Genomic DNA, 23,577 nt, shown 5'->3' with positions numbered 1-23,577 from the left:
ACATTAACCGTTAAAATAGGACTAAGGTGCTTTTGAAAGAACAGCAGTGAAGTGGAGCCTCATGGTAAACAAGACTGAGTGCAGTATTTTGAATACTTCTGTATCTCTCTAAATCTGAAGAAACAAAATAACTGCAAGCCTTTAAAGGTTAACTCATAATTCTACCAAATAAGTACTAAGTTATTCGTTTAGGCCGAAGGAAGTGCATTTCCACTGCAAATCAAATATAGCATTTTCAATACCGTGCACAGTCCAACAAAAGGAGGAAATGTATGTCTCGCACAGGCTAACTAATGTTCTTATCAATGAACATAATACAGTAAACCTTCCCTACCCCAGCAAAATTCGCAGTCAGTGTGCTCGGCCGCGATCTCTATAAATTTCAGGCAATAAGGTAAAATGGTTCTACTAAAAAGGGGGAGAAGAGCAGAAGCACTTTTTTGTTTTTCTTTTTTTTCCCCAAGATTTCATTAGAAAAAGGAGAAAATCCACTAGTCTGCTGGGTGAAGAGAAATGAGAAGCCATCCAAATGTCTACAAATGAGTAACTTCAAGGAAACCCAGCCTTGCTTCGGCTGCTCACGGTCGCTGAATACTGCCTAGTTCAGACAGAGAGGAAACATATTATTTTCCCTCTCCTCTATACTATTAATGATTCTCAAAAAGTTGTTTTTTTAAAAAAAAATCTATTAAAAGCTGGTTGCATTTCTATTTCATTTGCCCTTCCTAATACATCGGTACTGAAATTATAATTCCTGTTTGAAACTGCTCTAGTCCACACAGAAGACACACACTCGGACAGGCGCAACAAAATACTGCACCTTGCTGCTTTGTGTCACTGCATTAAAGCTTTAATCAAAACTTCATGCTTCAGTGCTGATAATCAGCCTATTATCACGCGATGGCCTAACGCAAACTTTCAGAGTCACTCCCTAAATACAGAGAACAGGGAGTGAGATATTGGCATACATACAGAAGCATCGTCTTAGAAGAATCATGATAGGGAAATCCTTTGGATTTCCCTTCACCCCCCTTAGTGTCTTAGAAGACGACACAGCCCAGCTGAAGAATGCACCCAGTCCCCCTAACTTGCCTTTTATTCCCGATTTTTTTTTATCATATTTCTCATTGTTTCGAGGGAAATTGGAAAATTGTCTCCTTTTCTCTGTAATGCCAAGCCCTCCGGGAAAAAAAAAAAAAAAAAAAAAAAAAAAAAAAAAGGCATTCAGGTAATGAAGTCTGTAACTAAACGGTAATTGAATCAGCATAATTTGCACACTGAATGGTTTTCAAATGCTCCCAGTTTACAATTAAAGGAGAATTAATGCGCTTGTTGTTCAGACTGCGGCGCATTAGAATAAATCCAGCACTGTTGTTGTAATGAGTCGAGAGCAGTTTAACTGCCAGCAAACACATTTAAAATTTAACACGACGTATCGATCTCGCCCCGGTTTCTGATGGATTATTTGCCGCGCACTTTTCTCCCCCTTCCCCCCCCTCCCCCCCCCGGCCCGGCTATAAAATTCGTGGGAAGGCGAAACACCCGCGGCAGACGGGGCGCGGCGCGGCGCGGCGCAGGGGCAGGGGCGCTCCGCCGGCAGCCGCGCCCCGAGGACACGGGGCGGCGCGCGGGCCGCGCTCCGCGGCCGCGGGAGCAGCGCGCCCCCCCCGCCCCCGCCCCCGCCCCGCTCGGGATTGGCCGCCGCCGCCGCGCTGCCCCGCGCCGCGCCGCGCTCCGGTTGCCGCGCAGCGCCCCCAGGCGGCGCGGCCGCGGCGGCGCAGCCAGCCCCGCGCTGCGCAGGCGGAGCCGCCGCCCCCGCCTCGCCCGCCGCCGGGCGCATCCGGAGCGCCGCCGCGGCCCTTCCGCCGACAGCGGCGCCGGGGTGCGCGTTTCTGCAGCGCTCCGGGAAGAAGGGTTTGATTTTTGCTTTTTCCCTTTTTTAATTTATTTTCATTATTCCTTCGCCCGCCGCGAGCTGCTCAGAGCTGCCGAGCGGCGTTTGCCAGCTTAATGCATCATAGGCGAGCGGGAGTGCGGGCTACAAAGAAGCAGCCCGCCTTGTTTTGTTCGTTGTGATTGTAGACGGAATAAAGTATGCGCTAAAGGAGGTAACACCGATGTTTGCTTGTGTTCCCCCGGTAATGTTAAAGGGGATTTGCTACGGAAGTCAATGACACTTCACACGGAAAATACCAGCTGTGCTTGTCATCGAGTGTCTGCACGCCTGTGCTGTGTTGTACCGCGGAGCAGACGTCTCCTGTAGTGGCACATTGACAGCGATCCCCCTGCTGAAGGGCTCCCACCCTCCGGAGGCGAGAGAGGAGAAGAAGTTGCCTCCAGCCCAGAGGCAGGGCGGGAGCCCCGCGGCCGCGCTCCGGGTGCCCTCGCAGGCGCCGAGGGTGCCCGGCGCGGGAGGTGGGCACCGGGGAGCCCCCCGGCCCCGCGCCCGGCGACGCGCCGCTCCGCCGCGCAGGAGAAGTTAGGGCTCTGCCCCCGGCCCGGCGGGAGCCCCCGGCGCGGCCCCAGGCGGCGGCAGCCCCGGCGGAGCAGCGGCGGCCGCTTCGCGCCGCGGGCGGACGGGGCCGGGCTGGCAACGCGCCGCGGGTAGTTGTCGTGAGTTTGTTCGTTCTCCTCCGGGCTGGTGCACCCCCGCCACCACTCACCCCCCCGGCACCCCGAGGTCTCCCTTCCCCGGCCTTTGCGAGGGGCAAGGAGGACTCACCAGGTAGAGGGTGGGCTGCAGCAGAAGGACCGCGTACCAGTACACAGCCTGCATCCTCGCCGCTCAAACTTCCCCCGCGCTGCCTTTGCTGCCTCTTTGTTCCTTCCAGAACATAGATCCACCTGACATCCACTTTACAGAACAAGCAGAGCTCTCACCAGCCTAGACAAAAATGAAATTATAGACCCCATGACCACAAGACAAGGTTAGGCTTGAGACAAGGGGGAAAGAGAGGTGTGGAGGGAACGGGGGGGGGGGCGGGAGAGAAGGAGGAGATGGGGAGTGTGGATGGGGGTGGGGGAAACAAAAAACGATTAAAATCGAGTTAATCCAGCGTCAGAGCAAAGTGATCGCACGGTCCGAGCTGGCTGCAGAGCGCCTGTAGGCAGCGCTCCCCGGCGCTCGGTCCTTTTACTGGGCGGGAGAGCCCCGTGGTGTGGGCTGGGATGGCTCTGGGGTGCCACTGCCAGCTCTGCCCTGCCTGCCTGCCCCCGCGGGGACCGGGCGGCAGCCGCCCGCGAGGGCGCCGCCGCCGCGGAGCCCCGGCAGCGCGCTGGGGAGCGGAGGGGAGCGGAGCCGGAGCGGGGAGAGGGGGCAGGAGGTGCCGCGGTCAGGGCTCCGGCTGCTCCCGGGCGCTTAAAATCGGGACGAAAAGCCTCGCCTCCAGGACCCCCGAGCCGGCTCTGCGTACCCCCCACAAGCGCCCACCGCCGCTCCTAACTCGCGCTGCGCCTTGCCCCGGGCCGGGGCCTCGCCCCGGGGCGCCCCGACGGCTGCGGACCCCCATGCCCGGCCCAGCCCTCCTCCGCCCCCGCGCCCCGCGGACAGCCCCGCCGCCGCGGGGGGGAGGGGGGGGGCGCGGCGGGGATACGTACGGCGTGGGGGGTCCGACGGCGGCCGGGGCTCCGCGGGGCGCTCCATGGGCCAGCCTAGAGGGGCTGAGCGCCGCGGCGCAGCCCGCCGCACCTGCGCATCTCCTCGCCGCGCTCCGCGCCGGGGTGTCCCGCGGCCGCTGTGCATCCAGCGCAGGCACTGGCAGGGCGGCGGGGCGGCTGGCAGGCTCCCCCCCCCCCCCCCCCCCCCCGCCGCCTACCCCCCTCGCCTCCCCGTCTCCGCACACAGCCGCGCTCCGGGTCCGCCGAGCAGGGCACTTACGGGAGGCGGGAGCTGCCCGGGCTGCCCGCTCGCCTTCGGCGGGGGGCGCGGGCAGGAGCGGCGGCACCGGCGCTCCGGGGCGTCCAGGGCGATTTGTCTCTATTAAAAATGACTTATTGGCGAGGGAGCGGCGAGCGCCTGCTATTTAACTTCTGATAAAATCTATCTGCAAAGACCTTGGCCGATCATCTTAAAATAAAGCGCTGGAGCCGAGCACTGTCCGAGCCTCACTGCTTGGGGAGAGAGAAAGAGCGGCGGAGGGGGGGGGCGGAAGGGGGAGGCTTGCTTGGCGGAGGGGGGAAGGGAGGCGGGAGAAAGGGGAGTTTAGCGGCGTCCCATCCTCTTCTCTGAACGGGGTGATGAATCAGAGCCCTCCCCGGGCGGCGTGAGCTGCTTCGCGCTGCCCGTCCTGCCTGTCCTGCTGCCTGCGCTGCCCGCGCTGCCCTCCCCGCCCGCCCTGCTGCCTGCGCTGCCCGCTCTGCCTGCCCGCCCTGCCCTGCCTGCGCTGCCCGCTCTGCCGGCCCTGCCTGTCCTCCCTGCTAGCGCTGCCGCCTGCGGGCACAGCCTCCTCACCCCTTTGCCAGCCCACGGGAGACGGCTGCCTGCCCAGCCCTGTGAAGAAGCCTGGAAGAGCATCTCTTTCTTTCCTTTTCTTCTCCCCCTACCCCCCCTTTAGGGGTGTCTCATGCAACGGAAGAGCTGCTTAGCCTGTCAGGGCAACAGATACCCGTAAACCAGGCACTGAGCTGCTGTGATCTTGGAGCAGAGCTAAGCTACAGGGGCAGGAGCCAAGCTTTGGGACTAAAGGGTTGCTCCTGCCCTGCAAGCAGGACCTGTAGCTGGACAGTCCCTCGGAGTGAAGCTGGAAAGCTCATCTCTGCCTGGTGCCGTGGCTAATCCTGCCAGCTGTCATGCAAAGGGAAAGGTCTCATCGACCTTGTTTCTGTTCTTCTTTACAAGGACCCCTTGTGAGCTTTTTTCTTGCCATCTTCCTTTCCCCAACCATATCATTACCAAAGTGACATTGTGGCAGGGTGAAGAGGAAGGTGCCAACGGCATAGGGTAACCTTACCAGCTCCCCAGCCTCGATGGCAAAGCTCTGATTTATCACCTCTCAAAGGGGAACCAAGAGGCAAGCTAGAGTGCCGTCTGGAGCAAGAAATGAGAGGTCCTCAGTTGTCTTGCCAAACCCCTGCTTCTCTTAGAGAATGTCCTGGTGATTAATATTTGCAATCTGAGTTTTCAACACCAATCTGTAAAATACTGTTTTAATTTGGGGACCTGAATTTGGAAAACAGTACTAAAAGGGGAGAGGGGAAGGGAGGAGGCAGGTGATGAATATTCTCTCAGAGAGCTGCACCAGAGCCTCCCCCATGGCCATTTCTGCTCCAAACACCTGGAAGATGGACACCTCCATATGTCCAGAACCATCCTTCTGCTAGACATGTGGGATACACACGTCACAGCTTTGAACAGAAGCATTCAGCCTGGAGAAATCATATTGTCATCCTGCCCCTCTAGACAGCCTCTGCATTATAGTGTAGGCTAAACCTGCCTAGAAACTTCTTGTTTCAAATAGGCAACAAATAAAAAATCACAGCTGATTTTTTCCTCCTTCCTTCCTATCTATGGTACTATTATGTCCCCATAAATGAAGTGCTCTGCCTGCAATTAGTAATGTATAAATATTATGTGTGTGTGTGTGTGTGTGTGTGTGTGTGATACATAACAATACAGATACAGAACAAACTTGCTGATCCAGGCCGTGGGACCTTGCAAGAAGCCACTATCACATATTTGGATCTAGAATGGTTACTCTTACCTGAAGCTCATATGGAGTAGGAAAAGTCAATGCAAAGTCTGCCTGATTTCAGTGAGCCAGGGCCCTGAGGAAGATATAATTTCTTGAAGAAAGAATGACTCCTTGCTTTGTGGTTAGAGCAGAAGACTTAGGTGGGAAAAAACCTCTCTCACAATGTCATGACAAAGATTTTCAATTTTACTCCACAGTTGAGACACAAATCCTTCTGTGAGCTGCAAGATCTACCGTATTCTAATATATACTGAATTCCTGAATGAGTATCTTGAGCCTACCTGTGAAAGGCTTGATGCTACATCTTTCACTTGACTAAATGAGAGAGTGGAGAGGTCAACATTTTCCTTCTTGAGACCCAGAGAAAGGGGCTATTCAACTTTACGGCCTGTGTCTATGTAACGTGATAATAGCTTCCCCAAGGTCTTTCCATCAACGTGTTCATCCTGGAGGAAGCAAGGAAATATTCTTCTGAGAACTCCTCCATCATGTAGATCTGAGGGAAGAATATCTTCCCAGTTTTTCTCATTTGGATCCATATATGTAATTTAGAAGAATACTTAGAAGTAACTGCTGACTCCATTGGAATCACAAGTACAACTCCTCCTGACTTCAGCTTAGAGAAGATTTCTCCTCCTCTGAATTCAATGAGTCCAGCTGCTTCTATGAACAGTCCTGCCTGTGCACTACCTATTTGATAGCAGGCTCTTAAGGGAAAGGTATTAAGGATAGATGAAACTGTTTTCTATAAGCTTGGGGCTGATTCAAGGTTCAATTGGCTTCACTAAGGGATTCTTTGCTTTCCAGCTCACTTCTTCAAAAGCCACTGGGATGCATTTAACTACAGTGGAACTGAGTTTTCCTTCAGAAAAGCTGTTTGGACTGTCACTTCCTACCATTGTCTCTCCAGAAGCAAGGAGCATGTGAGAACCTGAATTGATCCTTTTTTTTTTTTTTTTTTTTTTTTTTTTTGTCAAACAAGCAAGCAAGTAAACAAACAAAAAGCAAGCAAACAAACACATACGCAAAACAAAACAGAACAATAATCTAAAAAGAAAGGCTCCAAAGGATTCCAGCTCTGAACATGTGATGATTTTTCAAAGGGAGTGCAATGCTTATGAAAATCTGACATTTAGGACTTTAGGACACAGTCATTTGACTTTTACCTGGTTCTGTAATATTGGTACAGCAGCTTAAGTATAATATTGGATTTCTTAAAGAGAATTTTAATTTCAACCATTTGGATGCTATTTGATAAAGTGGATCTTAGCAATAAGGTCCTCAGCAAGGTAGTGTCAGTTAGTGAGGTTTAAAGAGGAACAATTTCAGGTTTTACAAATGGATTTTTAAAAGTCCAATTAGAATTTAAAATGCAATTGAACTATTTTTAAAGCTTTGAAATATATTCTAACCTTTAGACTTCTTCCCCGTTATTATGAAGATAGCTTCCTGGCTTGTAGAATTGAAAGGGTCACACAAAGAAAATCCAAAGCCAATAGTAAGTGATTAATAGTTGCTAGATGTTCCAATGGAACATTGCTTGGGAAATAAAAGCAAGTAAAGAAGACAAAGGTGGGACAGAATACCGAGGGCTGAAACAAGAGTCTTCAAAGGTGAAAAACTGATCCAACCTAACCACAAGACATGGCTTGTGCCTCTCCAGACATTTTCTTAGTGTTCTAGTGTTTCAGGGTTGTCTCCAATGCTTGGGATGGAAATTCTGGCCCTATGAAAGTCAATGAAAGTTTTCTCCCATATCTTCAAAGGATATATTAAAATATTAACAGTGGCTCTTTTGGAATAAAAAATCAGCCTGTGCTATGAGCAAATATTATCTCATCTATATGCATGTTGAAGTACTATTGAATTCAACTGGAGTTGCATATGCACTACAATGTCAGATTATGACCTCCACAGCTTTTCTATATTTGTGCTATACAGTGTACAGGCCAGATGCCTCATATCTCTCATGTAAATAATCTCACTGAAATATTCTTTATAGTGCCAACCATTAGTTCATCAGATCCTCTTTTCTCCTTATCTCTTTGCCTCTTCAGATTTTTAATAGATTTTTTTGTTTCAAGGAAATCTTCATGTTTGAATAGAGTATTTTTATGGTTAGTATAAATACAACAAATGGAGTCCCTTATCACATTTTATTTCCATCTTTCAAGGTCAAAATATTACTGTACATGTTTTTCGTATTTCTAAATATAAAAATATCTCTGTGAGACTTTTATTTTTATTACATTGATTTCTGCCTACTTACAGTCAAAGTCACATAAAGTGGTGTTAATCTGTATTTCATATTGAAAAATACAGGAATATTCCAATCACCTCAAGAGAAATGTCTTAAATTCATGATGCTCATAATTTTTCTTCTTGTAACACAATGTTGGTATGAGATATGACATTCAGGATCAAAAAGGACTAAAAAGTAACATACATACAGTAGGGTCATTCAATGCTTCTGTGATATAAACATGAGCAAGCCACAGGCTTCACTGGACTTATTTCAGGTGACACTTGTGTACATATAGCCAGGATTTTTCCCCAAATACTTGAGATGAAGTGATACATAAATTATTGCCCATACAAACACAATTTACAGTAAGGGTTATATCCAGCTCATTAATAATGGCATAAAATCCAAGGGAAAAAAAAAAAAAAGCAAAATCTGAAGATCCTGACTATAACAAGTAAAAAAAATTCTAATCTTATCTCCACAGCAAGCTTTTTTTCTAATATAATATCTATAACATTGGTGTTTGCATTCCACATGTATTTCATCCATTAGATCTTGACAATTTTCTACAATAGCAATATAGGAAATAGAAGAAAAGAAGAGAGAAAAATGAACTTAAAGAAAACTAATGGAAGGAGTCTGCGCTAAACAAGGAGTAATGTTGTCCAGAAAATACCACAACTTGGGTGATTTTCCTAAAGACATAATTAGATTTAAAAAATAGTGTAGGACTAAGTGAATTTCTTAATTAAAATCCAATTATTGAACTAATTCATGATAGGAACTCTAGGGATTATTAGCTGACAGCAACACTTGTTGAAATCATAAAACTTGATAATGAAAGTTTTATTAAAAGCTTTCAGCGTGTATGTCTTTTTAACTGCAATGGATATAAAGTATGTAATATATACCAATTTATACACCATCACCCAGGAAGACTTTTAACAAGAGAGTTAAAACACAACAGAGTTAAACTGCCTTAAAGTAAAAATTGATGGGGATAGATTCTGCAAGACCTGTTGCCTTTACTTTCTGTGTGAAGGTGCAGAAGATGGTGAGGAAGCACCAGGAAGGCTCCCCACAGCGCCTGTGCGGCCAGCGATGATGGAGAGCAGCCTGGGGCACTGCTGTGACACCTGCCCCCGGCGCCCCATGGAGCACCATCCATGAGCATTCAATGGAGAAGGCCACTCCATGGAGGGTCACTGAGGAGCAGAGAGCAGGGAGATAGGCCGACAGCTCCGTGGCCAAAATGTAACTGCATCTTTTGAAGCAGTGTAGTCAAACACTCTCCATTCCCAGTAATGCAAATGGGAGCAAACTTCCTGACACAGCTTTATGGCCACTGGAAGAAAATCTCCTGCTGTCTTTCTTTTATTTTTTCTCATTCATATTACATCAATCGCTTATGCCCCAAAACCGTGCCAGGTCGATCATCCCAAGGACAGAATTTATTTGTTTATCTACAGACCGGTTGCAGCAGAAGCCAAGAAGGGGCAGGATGCCAGGCTGCAGCCCCGGACGGCCGCTCCCTCTGCTGCAGCCGTGACAAGGGTCTAGGGTGGCTCTCCCCTCACACCCGCTCTGCCCTTGGGTTTCATGCTGAGCACAACAGAGCAAGGCCAACAGCCAGTGCTACAAGCACTGCTGTTTCTTCTGTTATGTGCTCACTTGCTCACCGAGAGCCAGACTGAAGCTATGGATTTTACATAATGCAATAAACAGCCTTTTCAGGTAACACAGCTGATATCAGAAAGGGAAATACAGGTGGTAAATGAATAGAATCACTGGTGTACACAGGAAGTTTATTCTCCTCTGAGGAGTCATCTGGTAGAGACAAATTTATCTTGGTCAACCTCAGAGCTGAGCTCAGCTTCTGGACTCTTCGTGCCAATCACTGTCACTAGTGGTTGTAGCGAAGACGAAATGAGCTCCTGTGCGAGCTTTCAGTATGATATGTGGCACTCCACACCTCTTCTGTTTTTTTTCTTTTACTTTATGGTGGGTTTGTAAACTGAGTCCTACCTACCACTGTGATACTACCTATCATGTTTTACTAGAAACTCAGGTAGTGGCAGAATCTGAGTGAGAGAGATATTTTATCTTTTACAGTGAAAAAAATTAGTATAGTTTTTCTTACAAGACAAAATGAGCTATTAAGAAGCAACTCAGAATTTTCTCTGTTTTATATTTTAGACCCTTAAATTCAGGTAGCCAATCTGTTCCTCTTCAGACAAATGAAAATTTTGAGACTTCCTTCAAACGAGGTGGAGCTGAGCCTTGGTTCGGATTCTTTTTTGGACACCTGTTGCAATGCTAGGAATTTTTACAAGACAGTATTTATCTAAGGATCTGATTCCAAATGGCCAGCTCTCAAACCCAGCGAGGAGTCCTCTTAAATCCAGTCAAGCCTCTCTGTGCTTCAGAATCCAGATTTTATATTTTAACTATAGCAATCAAGGTTAAAAGGGCCCCAACAGATTGGTGATTTTTTGTTGTTTTTGAGTACTTGTAAGAGATTCTTTTAGTCATATCCAGGAGGATCTTTTTTTCTAGTTTGTTTTCCTCTGCTGTATGTGGAAGTAAAAATAGAAATTCCTCAGACTTCTTCATTAAAGTCTTGTGTGTTTTAGACATTCACAGGTGCAAAGGATTTAATCTTCAGTCAGGCATCATTCTACTCAGGTGGATAGTATCTTCTTACTTTACTCAGCTGTGAACTACTTCTGATATTTTTAGTATTTAGGGGATAAAAAATATAACATTAGGTTATAGGGAAAGGCTACATCCTTTGTAAAATCATGTGAAAGCTGGTCAGATTTCACCAATAACAGCATTCAATAATTAACTGCTTTTCTATACCAAGCCAACATTCAGTATTAAAATAAAGCAAGATATTTTGGACCAGGATGTTGTGAAATATTTTTAAGAAAATGGACAAATCTTGGAAGAACTTTCACCTTTGAAGAAAACCTGAAATAGTCTTTCATCTTTACTTTGCGAGAGAAGAGAAAGCTTCAGGCAAAATATCAAAGAAATTACAGAGGAAATGAAATTCCTGTTTTTGCATGCAGTTGCTGTTGAGGTATGAATACTTGGCTAAAAAAGGAGAGGCAGCTGTCAGGATCACCAGTATTAATGAATACATATTTTAAAAACAAAGGAATGTTGATATGTTGAGTTACTTTGTTGCATGTTGTATTAGCTGTACTGTACACAGATGCATTTGCATTTTACTCTCGAGAAAACTTTATAAAAATTGTTGGCAAGTGAAGACAATAATCAGAAGAAAGAGAAATAACCAATTCTCACAGTTTATATAATTTAATATAAAAATTCATGGTTTATTTGACTTTGACAAAGATTTATTGGAGGGACTTAATTACAGGGGATTATTACAATCTTCCAGTGCCACCTTGTGGCTTAGTATAATACTGCAAAATACAATAAACTTCACATTCACAAAGCATAAATAGCCAGTTATACATATAACAGTCTATAAAGTTAAGTTAACAAGCTGAGAGTCAGAAGACAGTATTTCATTTTATGCATTGAACAACATTCTGCCCCTGCCAAAACAAAATAGCAGCTTTTGTCCATAAAGAGTTGCATCTGTTGCACCTGGAGGAAAGATCTGAGTGTTATCCAAAGGATGTGCTCTAAATCATGCTGTGGAGAGACCCACGGAGAGTCCAACAGCCCTTGCAATAGGCCTTATCAGAATTACATTAGCATTGCTTCATACACACCATGTAATTCAGCAGCAAGGATGCACTTTTTGGTTTAAACTGTTGCTCTTATTTCATCAGATGACAGAATGCATCACTGTGTGGAGAACTCACATTTGAACACAACATGGCCTTGTGGCAAAGATGGCCAACAGCCTTCTGGCTGCATTAGATAAGAGTGTTACCAGCAGATCAAGAGAGGTGGATCTTCCTCTCTGCTCAGCAATGATGAGGACACATCTGGACACATTGGGAGTGCTGTGCTCAGTGCTGGGCTCCCCAGTGCAAGAAAGACATGGAACTACTGGAGTGAGTCCAGAAAGGGTCACTAAGATGATTAAGGGAAAGAACATCTGACATACAAGGAGAGGCTGAGACAGCTGGGACTGTTTAGCCTGGAGAAGAGAAAGCTTTGAGGAACAGGAGAGAGGGTTGTCTTATCCATGTGTACAAATACCTGACAGAGTGAGTAAAGAAGACAGAACTAGACTTTTCTCAGTGGTTCTCAGTGGGCACAAACTGAAATACATTAAATTACATTTAAACTTAAGCAAAACTGTTATTTACTGTGAAAGTGATTAAACACCAGAACAGGTTTTCCGGGTGAGCTGTGCAGTCTCCATCCTTGGATACATTCAAAACTTGACTGGATATGGCCCTGGGTAACCTGCTCTAGTTGACCCTGCTTTGGGCTGGGTGGGGTTGGACTAGACAATCTCCAGAAGTACCTTCTGGCCTCAGTCTTTCTGTGATTCTGTGACTTAATCTCAGTATAGTATCTATACGTAAGATTAAAGTCGACTTTTCTTGTTTTTCTGAACATTTACTTCCAAACTTTTTCACCCTGTCCTACAACACTAACACCTCAGCCATATATCTCATGGAAGGGACAATAGAGAGGTAACACCTCTCTGTGTTGCCTCTAGCAACACCAATGCCTGTGAAGAGGTCAAAGGGAAATTATTTCCATGTCTTTATTCTTCACCTCTAAGCCATTCAGTGAAGCAGGTGAGCTACGGGAAGATCTCAAGTCAGAGACAAAAATGAAATGTAACTGCTGACATATCCTTACTGGGTCCTCGAAAAGTGCATTTATGAGACATAGGATACCTTAAAGTAGCCCTCTGGGTAATGAGGCCAGCAGAGGCTTGTCAGAACTCCTTCTAGTCAGAGGTATCATTTTGCATGTCCCCACAGGATGAGTGACAGTTCATCGCTATTGTACCTCAGCCGCAGGCAAGAGACAAGAGCTAAATCAGGTTTTTCAAGATATTCTCCAAAGCGCTATCTGCAAGGTATACCCCAGGCCCTTCTATCACCATCATTAAGAAATTATAGAAGAATTTTGGTCAGGAGGGATCTCTGGAGGTTCTGTAGTCAACTCTGTTTAAAGCAGTCTTACTTCCGAAGCAGATCAAGTTGGTCAGGGCCGTGCATAGTTGAATTTTGATTATCTCCAAGGGTGGAGATTTCCCAGTCACTCTGGGCATCTGTTCCAGTGCTTGACCACTCTCACTGTGAAGTTTTTTTTGTTCCTGACCTAACTAGAACTTCCCTTGCTGCAATTTGAGACTGCATTATGTCAACTTACAGCAATTGGACTGTGATTCCTGAACAGAGCCCTTAGACATTGTTACAAGAATCATACAAGCATACTCTGCATAGTGCAATGCAAATATAGTATTGTTTGCATAGTACCTTGGTGACAAGGGCTTTCCATCAACAAACAGGTGGACTTCTTAAAGCTGGCAGTGAGAAGAGATATATCATGTGGAAATTAAATTGATCTATTTAATATGCACATGACCGGGAGGACATAACCTTTTTGAACAGGAAAGGCATATTTTTGAGAAGGAAAAAAGTACAAGACAAAGAGTCCATCATCAGCAACAGTAGTGGCAGCTGCAACAGCTGTAGATCAGCTCATACTCAAACTGACGCTCTGAAAGGTATTTCACAGATGGGACAGTACAAGTCTCCCAGGCTGGCTCACCTCACATCTTACTGTGAAACTGCCCTTCCATGCTGTACAAAATTTGCAGTGATGACAACAACATTTGGAGGACATCAAAAATTAAACTGAGGTTAATCAAGTTGCTTGTTCCATGAGTCTGAAAATCCATGCAACTAACAAATGACAAGTGTATGAAAATAATCTCCAGGTTGCTAAAGCGGGTGGCTACTAAGATCAAAGCCCTTCCTGGATAATTATGTCTCAGATGATCATGCAATGCCAGTGAAGCGTTACATATCAAGGCTTTCATTAGGATTCCTGTTTTAGAGAATCAACCATTTACCCTACTGGCAGATCCATCTTTTCTTTTCAGCCTATACTCCATACAAATGTGTGCTGACAAATATGTTGTTTCATGTCATCTGTTGATAGTATATATTATGCCTTTTTCAAAGGTACTGAGCTTATGTAGTGTACCACTCATAAGATAATAGGATCATAAAACATAATTGTTAGGAGCACAGTTTTGGAAGATTCATCCTCCTCTGGAGGATATAAGATGTGTCCATGGTTTTATACCCGCATATAGATTTAAGGAGACTATCAGATGCTGACAGAGCCCTGATTTAAACAGCAGTGTTAGATCAAGGTGGCCATGATTGCTCCAGCTCCCCAGGTAATTGAGGCTTGCATATCTCATTTTGCCTTTACAGATCTGGTAGATCTCTGTACAAATGAATATATTCATCTCAGCCAAACACATGCTAACTAATTAGGCATACATGTGCACGTCGGAACTTGGATGTACTGTTTTCTCAAGTTTATATATCTCCAAATTCAGATATATAGTATAAAATTACTTTTCAGTAAAAATAGTCAGTTTAGAATAAAATTTGCATTTCTGAGCTGACTAATTTCAAACCTTGCAGCAGCAAATTTGGTTTCTAGAGATCAGATAAGGCGTATTACACTTAAATTTAAGGGGGAGTATAGTTCAATTAGATTTTAAGTTCAGCTACATCTGAAATACTGTCAAGATAGCGGACTGCATGTAGATAAAACATACTTGCAGAGCTCTGTTTTAAAACTTATTCAGCTTAAGGCCTTGTTGACTATAATTTAGTAATTTAGTATAATTTAGTAAATTCTGGAGCTTGATAGTTTAAACTCCTAGTCTGAGTTAAATCCACATTTAACAAGCTTTGTTAAACTGGTTCCAGTATAAAGCTGGTCTGAGAAAATGATAAATAGGTAGCTGTTTGCCTTCCTTTTGTGTAATGGGCACTGCAGCAATAGATTAATTACCCTTAATTAACTATCTCCTTTATAGATGCTTGGAGCAAACTATCTAATGAGACCAGAAGAAGAGCGGAAGCGACTTGATTCACTTAATGCACAGGTATCATCTGCACAATTAATTGCCCTTTGAGCAAATGCAGTGCACTCAAAGCAACCAAATTCTTGATCCTAGTAGATGTGCTGAACTGAAGGAACTTGGGAAACAAAATAATGCTACCAGTACTCTGGAGATCCCACAGCCCAGTCTCAGCTGATAGCTAACAGTGCCTGTGCTACCAAAGAGAAAGAAATTTTTATGGCAGGGCAGCACACGTATGAAGCAGACAGAACATCTTCAGTAAATGGTTCTCTTGCACTAAGGGTATCAGTCTGAGGACGAGGAACCTAGCACACATTATGAATGAAAATACGCTACAGGGGATTCTATTGTCAGGCATACAGATTATCAGGTTTCCGATGCCAGGGAAAACTAGACGGTGATTTGCATGCCCTGTGTAATAGTGTTGGACCTCTGAAGATATCTGGACAGTTTCTTGTCAAAGAAAGTAAGAGGATGTGGTGGCTCTTGCCCATGATAATGTCAGTGTCAAAGGGAGGAACAGAAAAGAAAAAATGTTATCTTACCCTTAATAAAGCAGGGTGCTAAAGGCCAAGACCACTACAGCTGTGTACTCTGAAGTAGCCTCAGTGCCACACTCAGAGCCAGAGAAAAGAGAGGCTCAAACGTATGATTGAGGAAATAACAAAGCAAAGAGTTAATTCTTGCAGCTTTTTAGAATAGCTGACATCTGTATGAGAAAGGCAAAACCAAACTGGAACCAAGCTATCGGCTCATTTGAAAAGTTCTCAGCTCTGGCAGGACACCTGAGCCTCTCACTTCACAGGCGACCTGACTGTCACACTATCTGAGGGGATGCTCTCTCCCCTCTGTGCCTCCGAGGGTGATACATTCTCATTAAGAAAGGACTATGCATTTCAGCCCCCGGAGCTAGACCTGCCGCAGGTACCTGAGGAGCTGCCGAGGTGAATCAAATGACGAGAGTACCTGTATATCCCAGTATTTTCACAAATGGCAGATGCCCCTGTCCCTGACTTCAGGCCCAGTTCCAAAGTACCCAGCTCTGTGCAAGCCACTAAATGCCCTGTTTCAAAGTATCTTGAGATGGGCTGGGAGCTGACATGTCCAAAGCATTGGTACATTCTTGATAAGCAAAAGGCATAAAAGCGTGGTGCTCTTGACACTAGCAGAGAGGGTCTGTTCTGTGTCCATGGCATGTAGCCAAGGGGGGAAAAAGAAGATGCTTTGTTTGTAAGGATTTGCAAGGAATAACAGTGTGACATTCTGTCACCTGTGGATGCAATACCCTGGAGGAAATCTTCAGCTCCTGAATTCCCATTTGCCTCAGACATTATCTCCTTTTGCTAAAAGATGCTGGTGGATAAATCAAACAGAACCCTGGCCTTTTGGTAGCCAGGCAGGATGAGATCATACAATGTATGTGATAAAGCCAGATCAAAGACTTGGTAAGTGTTAGAAGAACCTTCCTAGAGGTGCTCAAAGATCCTGGTGGACTGCTGCTGTGCAGAAGGGTGTCTGAAGTGCCTACTGTGTCATATTGCTGGACTGCCTTAGCAAAAGATACACATACTGGCCACTTATGATTGTGTAGCACAACTACTCAGAGAGTCCACAAGAGAAAAATCTACTGTTGACTCAGCTCCAAGCAGCGGCCCGTTTCAAAGCAGCCTGCAAATAAGCCTAATATATTATTATAATATATGCACAGTGACTATGCTCATAGGAGCAAAAGGGTTGAACGAATTACCCTCAGTGGTATTTAACTTCAAAAAGAAAACTGCATAAAAAAGGGAAATGAGTTGGGTAGGAGAAAAATAAAAATAACAACTAAAGGGTAAACATTTTTATATGGTGCAGAGATTGCTTTAAGATGTCATATTAGTGGCTCTCAGTAAGTGGTAAAAGCTATCAAAGAACTTTAAAAGGAACAAAATCACAAGCCAATTACAGTAAACAAGAGGGTAAAGAAAGCTTTTAAAAATAAAAACAACAGAAAAGAAGATTTATAAAGAAGAAGATCATAAAATCTGGCAAGTTAAATGAAAAACCACAAGGAAGCCCAAAATATTTTTAGGAGCAATTTGCTGAAGACATAAAAATGATTCATAAAAAAAATCCTTCTAAGCACCTCAGAAGTGGGAAGCCTGCCAGCTAGTTAGTCAGGCAGATATATGATCAAGATGTAAAAGAAGTGCTCAAGGAAGATAAGGCTGAAAAAGTTTAATGAATTTTTGCACCAATGTTCATGGTGGAGGATCTGAGGGGGGCTCAAAAATCAGAATATTTTATATGGAGAAAGAATATAATGAATTGTCTCGAACTGAAATGTCAGAAGAACAGATTTTAGAACAAATTATAAAATGAGTTGTAACAAATCGGGTTCCAGGACTAAATAATGTTCACTCAAGAGCTGCAGAGGCACTTGTGCTGAACAGCTAGCTCTGTTTGGTAACCTAAAGCTTACACAGGCCTCAGAGCCAAAGTTGTTAAGTATGATGCCAATTTTTGTAAATAGTTGTCAACATGAACCTAGGAAATCTGTTTTCCATCATAGGCAATTTGGTAGAAAGTCTATTAAAGAACGGAATGTATAGATTCAGGAATAAATATAATGTGTTGGGGAAGGGCCAATATGACTTTTAAGGAGGGAAGTCATGCCTCATAAATCTATTACATTTCTTTGAAGGAGTCAACGAATATGTAAACAAAGATACTGCGGTTCATGATGAGTACATGGATTTCCTAAAAGCTTTTGACAAATTCCCTGTGTAAAAGCTTTAAAAACACTTAACTTCTCTGGAATGAGGGTGAAGGTCCTGTTGTGAATTAAGAACTCTTACAATGGAGGGAATTATTGATGGGGCTCACAGGGATCTGTGCTGGCATTTCTGGCATTCAGAATGGCCTATTTGTGAATGATATGGAAGAGGACTACATATTGAAGTTCCAAAATTTAATGATGATACAGAATTATTCAGGATGAGAAAAAAATGAATATGGCTGTGAAGAGTTGCAAAAGGATCTGATTTCCTGAGTGGTTTATGGGTCAAACAGTGATAAAATGTCAAGTGAAAATCAATGTCAGTAAATTCAAAGGTAGAGCCTTATTTAAATATATACATTTTTAAACTAGTTATACAGTTTTAAACTAGTTATTTCCGCTCAGGAAATAGTTGCATGGGAAGTGCTATGAAACTGTCAGCTTAACAATCAGTGAATATATATATACAAATAGATACTAGGCATTTTTTAAAGATGAAGAGCAAAGTCAGAAAACTTCATTGCATCCCTCACAAATGGTCATATGCCCCCATTGTTGACTGTGTGCAGGTCTGATCCCTATATCTGCAAATGACTTTAACAGAATTATGAAGGCTGTAGGGAACTATGATAAGAGCAATCACATCTATGTTACAGCTTCCACTTAGGGCAAGACTAAACAAACCAGACTCCTGAGCTTGTAAAACCAATGACAAAGAAGAAAATGGTGTGGAGAGGGACACAGGTAATGATTTTGCATTACTTCTCTTAGTTCAAGCACAAATGCTCACCCTGTGAACTGAGAAGGTAGTAAGGTTAAAAGAAAGCAAAGGTCAAGATGCAAGTGAATTCTGGAGCTCATGACCACAGGATGTGCAAGGTATAGATATGAAGAGATTAAAAAAGAGACAAATCCATGCAGGATAGAGCCATCAGGTGCTAGCAGATAGTGACACTGGCCCAGCTGCATTCTTTAGATCAGTCAGCGTGTAAATTGCTGGTTATCCGAACCTGGGAAACTGTTCTTATACTCAGCATTTACTGTCAGAGGCAGACTTTGGGGCTAAACAAAGCTTTTATCTGTTCAGCTCCCCGTATAGAATAGGCACATTGGAGCATAAAACATGATTGGAAGAAAGCATTCGAATTTTTGAGTCTAGTCCCCAGAATCACAGACCTGTAGCAGTGGCTGCCTAGCCCAGAAAAGGTCTACAGAACATCTGTTCCAGAGCCAGTAGTCATCAGGGACCATAAAAGCTTCCCCATGCTTAAAAACTAAAGTAAAAGATGAAAAGACAGTGCTGCAATGAATTACCAGAAGAGAACAGAGACATGAAGGGCACCACCATTCTCCTCCATCCCTCCTTGAGTAAAATAAAACTCTTCAGTGACAGCAGAAAGCAGTCAACATCTATCCAACAGAAGAGGGCCAAAAAGCCCAATGATTTTTGCTGAACTACACTGGCTGAAAAATAACCCTTTGAATGCAAATACATCAACTTGTTTGTTCTTATATTCCTAAAAATACAGATGCCTGAGAGCTGTCGTTAAAAGGCTGATGTCACTTTTCCAATCTCTGTTGCAATTTCTGTTTAGCTGCATTTAAAAGACAGTGACTAAGGCTCATAGAAGGCAAGAGAGATGCCAATTTTTGTAAAAGGAAATGGAAGTGCTGTTATTCAACTCTGCTATACGATCACTAAATCTTAAAGCTTGTCTCATAGTGGAGAAGCACTGAAGCAGGAAATTGCTAATGCAAAGTGTATAAGAGAAGATCCACTACATCAGGATTCAGGCCTCATCCCAAAAGCCACTGTTGCAAAGAAAAAAGGAGAAATATGTGGGCAGAGGATAGCACTATGAAAATACAACAGCTTTTCCAAAAAAAGCAATCCAACCATTTTACTGCTGTATTCTAAGCTTAATTGTGTGTTATCTGGGTACCAAAATACTTTTGTGTGCAGTGATTAGTCTTCAGTAACACACAGTGCTGACACACAGCACAGCTCTCCCAAACCAAAATCATATCAGCACATTTATGTAGGAGTGGGAGAACTGTGCAAATAGCATAATTTACTTTAAAATTAGTGACTCTCCGAGAAGACAGGCTAATAGTAGAACTTTGTTTTTAAAGGTTTTCTATCTAACAGCTCATGGCCCCTGTGAGGTTTTGTGCGACTTTGTGGACAATGCTGGTAGTTTTGGGATGTTTGGGTAGACTCACATAGAACATGCCGTTCTTCTAACACGACTGTCTATGAAGACAAAGGTTTCTTACATCTCTGTTTAAGTCTAGATCCTATAAGCATCTACTTTATCTCTGTTCACTTAAGCAGTACCATGCAACAGTGATGCTCTTTAAATTACACACACATTTAATAGTTTTCAGGGTCACAGTCTGCATTTATGCACGCATGCTCAGAGAAGTGTCTGGCAGGTATAGGCATGTACACATATATAAGATGACTGATAACTGAAACCCTTTGTCTGCATAAGTCTCCACAGTTTAAAACCACAAAACAGTTCACTTGTGGACAAACAACACTATCTTTTCATGACATGTTGTAAAATATAAAACCTCCAATCAAAATTGTTTTCAGGCTATTTTCTCTATCCAGCTGCTATAACTTCTGAAGTGAATATTTTCTTCTCTTCATAACACTGCAGCAGGCAACTAAGTCCAAAAGAGAATCTATAACCCACATTGCCTCCAATAACTTCTTACAAAATGAAGTCTAGGAATCCTTCTAGAGAACCCTATTGACTGGGCCTAGGCTATGAACAAAATTGTGTCTACACTTTGGAATAAGTATGGTATAGTCTGGGTTTTATTTATTTACCTATTTATGGAAAACATAGAATCATTTGCAGAAGTAATTGGCTGAAAAATATAGCTTTCAGTAGGCAGCTGCTGCTATAATTGACAGAGTTTTTGTATATGTATGTCTATAATACCTATATGACAGTTGTTTAACAGACCTTAAATATAGAATTATGTAATGCATAATGCTTCACTGTCAACTGCATGAGGTGTTCGTGTGTTTTAATATCTCTGCAGGTACAGAGTTTTACAAAGATTAAACAACTCATTCTCACAACAATAACTGAAGCAGAAATACTTGTTTTTATGTGGGAATTGTAAGATGGAAAATGTAAAGGCCTGAATAAATTCTAACCTCAGTAGAAAAACAAACTCTAGTTATTCAGCATAAATCCATGACTAGCTCCAGCATCAAGGCTGAACTGTAATTTCTACATACTGAAAGCAAGTAACCTGCTGCATTGCTGTGCCGACAGCTGCAGCGATGGATCCAGTGTGCAAATGCTTTGCTGGGCCATTGAAATAAAGCAATTTTTTTCATATTCTTTACATCCCTCTATGTACTTTGAGTATGAAGAAGGAGCATTTTCTCTCTGAGGGACTGTTCAACTGATCACTCTATCTTATGAAAATACTGGGTAGTATTTCCATAACTGTCATTTCTGGTTGGGATTTCTCACATTTAAATGTAGTCAAAATTTTGACTTGTAGATTTAGTTCATTGTCTAGGCTTCACAAAAGATTGAGGGAGAAACCTCTAGAGGGCAGTTTGCTTCACCTAACTCAGACATGAAATTTTAGAGCACTTTGACATTTGATTTACCTTAATGGCACGAATTAGACACCTGTTTTAGGCAAAGTGTACTGCTCTTTGAAGATGCCATCTCTGTCCGTTGTCTGCAAAAGAGATCTTGGGGCCCAGCATAGGTTACACCCTATATATCAGACAGCTGAAGTTAGAGGCAATGAAATTCATTTCTTATGTCCTCTGACCTGCTAGAATCATTAATTGTGCATTTTAAGCAGTGATATCTATATAATTCTTTGCCTGACTTTGCTTCCAGATACATTATCCAGGCACTAAAATGCTAGCCTTAGAGTCCCAATTACTTCAAATGATCAAAACTAGAAACTGTCTTCTAAAAAGTTGCTTGGGATCCCAATCTGAAATCACCCTGATGGTCAAAATTTCCCTTTGCTTTTTCTCCACTATGAATGTTAAGCAATTACAAGCTAAGAGACAACATGAAGTCTGTGTTCAGTTATAGGCATGTGCAAAATACCCCCACATGTGTGTAGGGAATAGACCAGGAGCATTTACTGTCAGAGAGCAGCAATTATTTTCAAATACAGTTTTCAGTATTGGAATTGTTCACATGCTGCTTGATATAAATAAGAAGCCTTTTTAATAAGCTCATTGTAGCATGATCTATTCCTCCGAGAAGCCCATCTCAGCAACCTAGCTGAAAATAAATGAATAATATATGTGCAAGAACATCAGGATACCTGTGCCTTTCTAATTCTAGGTAAAACAATTTCCCATCCGCTGTTTAACACAGAGACTTCAGTGACTGAGGACTGTATTCATGCTCCTACTCCAGATGCCTCCTTTGATTGTACAGCAAACCATGTTTGCTGGGAGTCCTGAACTCATCTGGGAGTCCTGGACTTTTGTGTTTCTATCATGGATCATTTACCACTCTCTTAAACTGAGATGCTGTAGTAGGCTTCAGAATGAATGAGTACCAAGACAGACAGTCTGAATATGGTAAAAAGCAGTATAGTGGAGCATAGCACAAATTTGTGTAGTTTTGGGGCTCATCTAGAGGAGGATTAATAGACTAATATTCACTGTGCAGCACCACTGGCGATGTTCCCTCCAAATTTAACTGCTGTCAATAAGCAAACTTATAAATAAAAGACCAATACACCATTTAGCTGTCATATGTTGCCCACTTGATTCACCCATTATCCTCATTAGCAAATGCCTGAAGAAAAATGACTCCACTTGTATCTATTTCTTATCAAAATTCCCACTGGATACCCAGTTTTCACAATGTCCCTGTACTTAGAGGCATTCAAGCATTTCTGAACCAATAGTTGAGTTTTCTCCTACGTTAATTACAGGAAAAACATGCTGAGCTGCTCTTCAGTCAGAAATCTCCTTTCTGTCACCCAAGAATATGTGACATGCAGCTTACGACTGGAACAAAGGACAAGGGAAAAGTCACAGCTGTATTTAGCACTTGCATAAAATTAATCTTGTGTGTTTGAGAGGGCATTGCTGAAGATTTTGAAAAGAATCTCAGTGGACTGAATACTCTAAGAATAGACTGCAGCAACAGCATGGCTTTGGCTGAGCTTCTCCTCACCTAACTTTGTGCTCTCTTCTGTTGGAAGGAGTGCCAAAATTCTGAAACTCCCAATGGTCTTCCTGTAGGTACCACTGGGCAGGGGTGAAAAGAAGATAAAAACAAGATACAAGATCAGTTCTGAATAAAGAGGTGACAACTCAGCAATGAGAAGTGACATAACACAATCCTCACAGAGGAAGAGACTGGAAGTGGAAGAGGCAGGTGAAATGAAAGCAAAAAAATGATTTGTGATTGTAAACAGGCTCATTGTAAAGGGAAGTGAAAAGGTCATTGGGCTGGAATCAGCGACTGACGAAGATGTAAAAGAATACTGTGTGATGAAAGGATTCCTTTTATGTACAGCAGCAAGTTCTTGAAAATGGAAATACTGTACTACTGTCTATCAGTTGATGCTGGGTGAGCTGCTAGCAAAAGACTATATGAAAATGGTATTACTCAAGGAGAAACAAGTGAAAAAAAATGATAAATGAAAAAACTAAGCCATGTGAGGAATTGCCACCAAATTGCTTAAAGTACTGGTGAGTGATAGGAAAGTATCTGCTGCTGTATGTCCTTATGGAAAAGGAATCTGTTCATCAGAGCACACTGAGAAAGCAGACATCAGCAAAGAGCTGCAAGAAATCAAG

The 23,577-nt window shown here is 43.4% G+C and overlaps 1 protein-coding gene across 1 annotated transcript in view; it reads right to left on the bottom strand.

The window, feature by feature from the left end:
- Positions 1-2,776, bottom strand: part of NXPH1 (neurexophilin 1) — a 137,068-nt gene extending 134,292 nt beyond the window's left edge. The window contains exon 1 of the mRNA XM_062567766.1: positions 2,723-2,776. Within this exon, the coding sequence (XP_062423750.1) occupies positions 2,723-2,776 (54 nt within the window). The remainder of the gene's footprint in view (positions 1-2,722) is intronic.
- Positions 2,777-23,577: the final 20,801 nt, after the last annotated feature.

Source organism: Rhea pennata, chromosome 2 (assembly GCF_028389875.1).
Source record: "Rhea pennata isolate bPtePen1 chromosome 2, bPtePen1.pri, whole genome shotgun sequence".
Lineage (NCBI taxonomy): Eukaryota > Metazoa > Chordata > Aves > Rheiformes > Rheidae > Rhea > Rhea pennata.
The sequence above is the reverse complement of the archived record's forward strand: the minus strand, read 5'-3'. Positions and strand labels throughout refer to the sequence as shown.